The sequence below is a fragment of the Lupinus angustifolius genome, chromosome LG13, assembly GCF_001865875.1.
Source record: "Lupinus angustifolius cultivar Tanjil chromosome LG13, LupAngTanjil_v1.0, whole genome shotgun sequence".
NCBI lineage: Eukaryota > Viridiplantae > Streptophyta > Magnoliopsida > Fabales > Fabaceae > Lupinus > Lupinus angustifolius.
The window spans coordinates 15,635,990-15,639,136 of NC_032021.1; the positions used below are offsets into that span (position 1 = coordinate 15,635,990).

Genomic DNA, 3,147 nt, shown 5'->3' on the forward strand with positions numbered 1-3,147 from the left:
TTATGAAAAACATTTTATATTCTCACTTAGGTACATGCAACAAGCAATTAGTACAACAGAAACAATATTGTTATATCTCGTAATATTCCCTATACTTAAATAAATATTGTGTGGCCTGATTTGACAGCTTAGCCACATGTATTATGAGATAAAAAAATTTTACATTTCCAAAGGTATTCCCTAAGGAATTAATCTCTTTCGAGTTGCGCAGATGTTCTTCTCAATAAGTATCGTTTCCAGTGATCGAACACACTTTTTAGCCTGTCTGAAGATCTATCAGGAGTTTACATCATTTGACATTGTTATTTGTTGCATAGTAACAAAATGCAGAACCAAGTTGGAATTTACACTAATCTAATGACAAAGGGAATGAAAAATATGTACTCATGTATTATGAGATTCTCTGTGAAACCAAGCATTGTACAAAAAAATGTGTATTAAATAGAAAGAAACAAGTGATTGAAGGAAAGAACATATTCAATCAGAAGAGAATGCTATCACAAAATCAGAGTCTGATAAACAAAAAAGATACCACAATGCTATTACATGTTAAATGGGTGTTCCCTGTTATCTCCATTGTGGTTGTGTTCATCATAAGTGTTGTTTGTCTTTTTAGACTTTCTCTTCAAGACAACAATCCATGTTATAACCTCTAACAATACGGCAATTACGCCGAGCGCCGCAATCACTCCAATGTATGCTGTTTTCCATCTCTTTTCGGGCAGCAAGATGTCGAAGCCCTTGAATATATTGATAAGACTCATGATAACTATTGCGTATCCGAAGCTATGGTGATAGATATTCCAGTAAAATCGAAATTTGTGATCCTTTGCTGGCCTTAGGAACAATGCGAAAATCTATAAAATCAAAACAGAGAGGAAGCTTCATCAAAAAAACATACAAGAATCAAATGTTAAATTTCATCTGTAGTTTCTTTCAACAACAGAGAATATACTCTGCATATGTGGTTATATTCTTCTAGCACAAAACTTTCGAATATCGATCGAACTTGTAATTAAAGATAATCAGACAATATTTTACCTGTATAGTGGCAAGTGTAAAGAGAGCGATTCCAATGTTGCGATGAAGACTATATGTAATCCCAGCCGATTGGCTCCCGAGTTTAAGACCAGTTGCCCAGCCAGCAACCCCAATGGCGTAAGCCGATAACTGGCATCCAACATGAAGATAGAACCAAGCTGGATCGGCAGATGGGAATGTCTTCACATACCTTGCTATGATCACTCCAAGGGGAAACAGAACACCCCAACTCACAGCATTTAGTATACCATGAATCTGGTATTTAACAAAAATCATATATTAACATTTTTGTTACAAGATAAATAACAGATCAAGATCTTCCAAATATACTCATTAATTTACCATTACTCCACTAATAAACTACCATTGATTCCATGATTCTAACACAATAGAGGTAGAAGCTTAGTTTGATTTTAACTATCCAATTGCAGTAAAAAAAAATGAAACCAATCTGATTATGATTCACCAAAATCAACAAAACAATTTCCTCAAAACTCAAAAACCCAGATAAACAATAAACCAGTGAGTTGAAAAAACCACAGGCATGCCTCAATTTTTTATTGAAAATGTAATCAAAACAAAACAAGGAATTGAGAAAACAACAAACACCTATTTTCTAAAATCACCAAAACAACCAAAAAGCTATATGTCCACATCATGAAGAGATCTCAGTCCACCTTATAAATTACAAAAGACCAACAAAAAAATAATAATTCAGATCAACAATCAACCTTACCAACAAGGCATTGGTTAATGTAAGGCTCCGCTAGATCCTCAGAAATACCAAAAGGTCAAGGGTTCCATTCATGTAAACAACACTTGGTGAGAGGGGCAGACACGCACCCCAGAGAAAAAATTAGTTATTTATGTATAAGATGAGGAATACTTATGGTAGTACCAAAAAAAATCTCTACAAATTTAATCTCTATAACATTCAGTATCAAAGATGTCCTTAAACTATCCAGATTTGCAGTTCAAAATCCAGACAAATACTGAAAAAACATTAACTTTCTCAGAAAAAAACTATCAGGTTCATAAAAACCAATAATTTAACAACAAAAAACAAAAACAAAAAACATAAACTTACATTCTTGTTCTTGGTTCTGGAATCTACCCCACCACCAATAAAACCTTGTCCTCCACTCAAATTCAATTTCCCCTTAGCATTCAAATTCTCAGATGCAAACCCATGAACATCCAACTTTCCATTAGTAACAGATGGCCCCACCTGCCACACTTGATTCACCTCATTGCCATTCCCTTTTGGAACCTTAAACGTTGCATATATCCTTATCAACCCACCACTTTGTTCTGCACTCAAATCCCATACCTCGTACGACAACTTCCCAGGAACAAGAACCTTATAAGATTTTATGTCAAGGGTCTTGATTTTCACAACACCATCTATGCTATATGCTGCAATGGCTTGTGTACCTGCCATGCCAGTTTCTGTTGGGTTAAGTCCCCATGAAACCCAACCAGAAGGTGGTGGAACTGAAGCTATGAATGCAACTGAGAGAGATGAGTTTGAAGGGTTGTAAGTGTAGTGAATGAATGATTTGAGGTATGGTAGGTCTATGCAGTGTGAATAGAAGGTGTTGGTTTTTGGGATGGTGGGTTTTTGTGTGGTGCATTTTTGGGTTTGGGAAGAGGTTATAGTAATGAAGAGTGTGAGGAGAAGAAAGAAGAGAAGTGAAGGTGGTGGTGCCATTGATGATGATGGAGAAGAAGAAGAAAGAGAGAGAGAGAGAGAGAGAGAGAAAGTGTGTGTTAGAGAGAGAAGGGTGTAAGTTGGTGAAATAAATGCAATGAACATGTAAGCTTTGAATGTAGAAAGTACATATATAAAGAGTTAGACTGAAGAGACAAATAACTTTTTCCTTTGTATTTTAAGGGTAAAAATGTAATATCATTTTAAATAAAAGGAATATGAATGTCAATGTGTGTTGCTGTTCCAAAATAACAATATTTCTATACGGTAAAATTATATTAAATATTAATATATATTTTTATAATTTTTCCCACTTAAATTACACATTTCTTATCATATTTAGGTTTTTATAATAAAGAATAATATCTCTTATCATATTTCTAACCAATTAATCA

At 34.4% G+C, this 3,147-nt stretch overlaps 1 protein-coding gene across 1 annotated transcript; it reads right to left on the reverse strand.

Moving 5' to 3' along the window:
- Window positions 386–2,840, reverse strand: LOC109363452 (cytochrome b561 and DOMON domain-containing protein At3g25290-like). The gene is made up of 3 exons (XM_019609715.1): window positions 2,129–2,840; window positions 1,042–1,296; window positions 386–857 (listed from the first exon to the last, which is right to left on the reverse strand). Exons 1-3 carry the CDS (start codon window positions 2,750–2,752, stop codon window positions 543–545), a joined length of 1,194 nt encoding a protein of 397 aa, XP_019465260.1. The 5' UTR covers window positions 2,753–2,840; the 3' UTR covers window positions 386–542.

Bases quoted from the DNA above. Each gene is read 5' to 3' on its own strand.
- LOC109363452 (XM_019609715.1), bottom strand. From the start codon at position 2,752: ATGGCACCACCACCTTCACTTCTCTTCTTTCTTCTCCTCACACTCTTC. The intron at 1,297-2,128 runs GTAAGTTTATGT...GTTAAATACCAG, and splicing joins CCAGAACCAAGAACAAGAAT to ATTCATGGTATACTAAATGC. The intron at 858-1,041 runs GTAAAATATTGT...TTGATTTTATAG, and splicing joins TTACACTTGCCACTATACAG to ATTTTCGCATTGTTCCTAAG.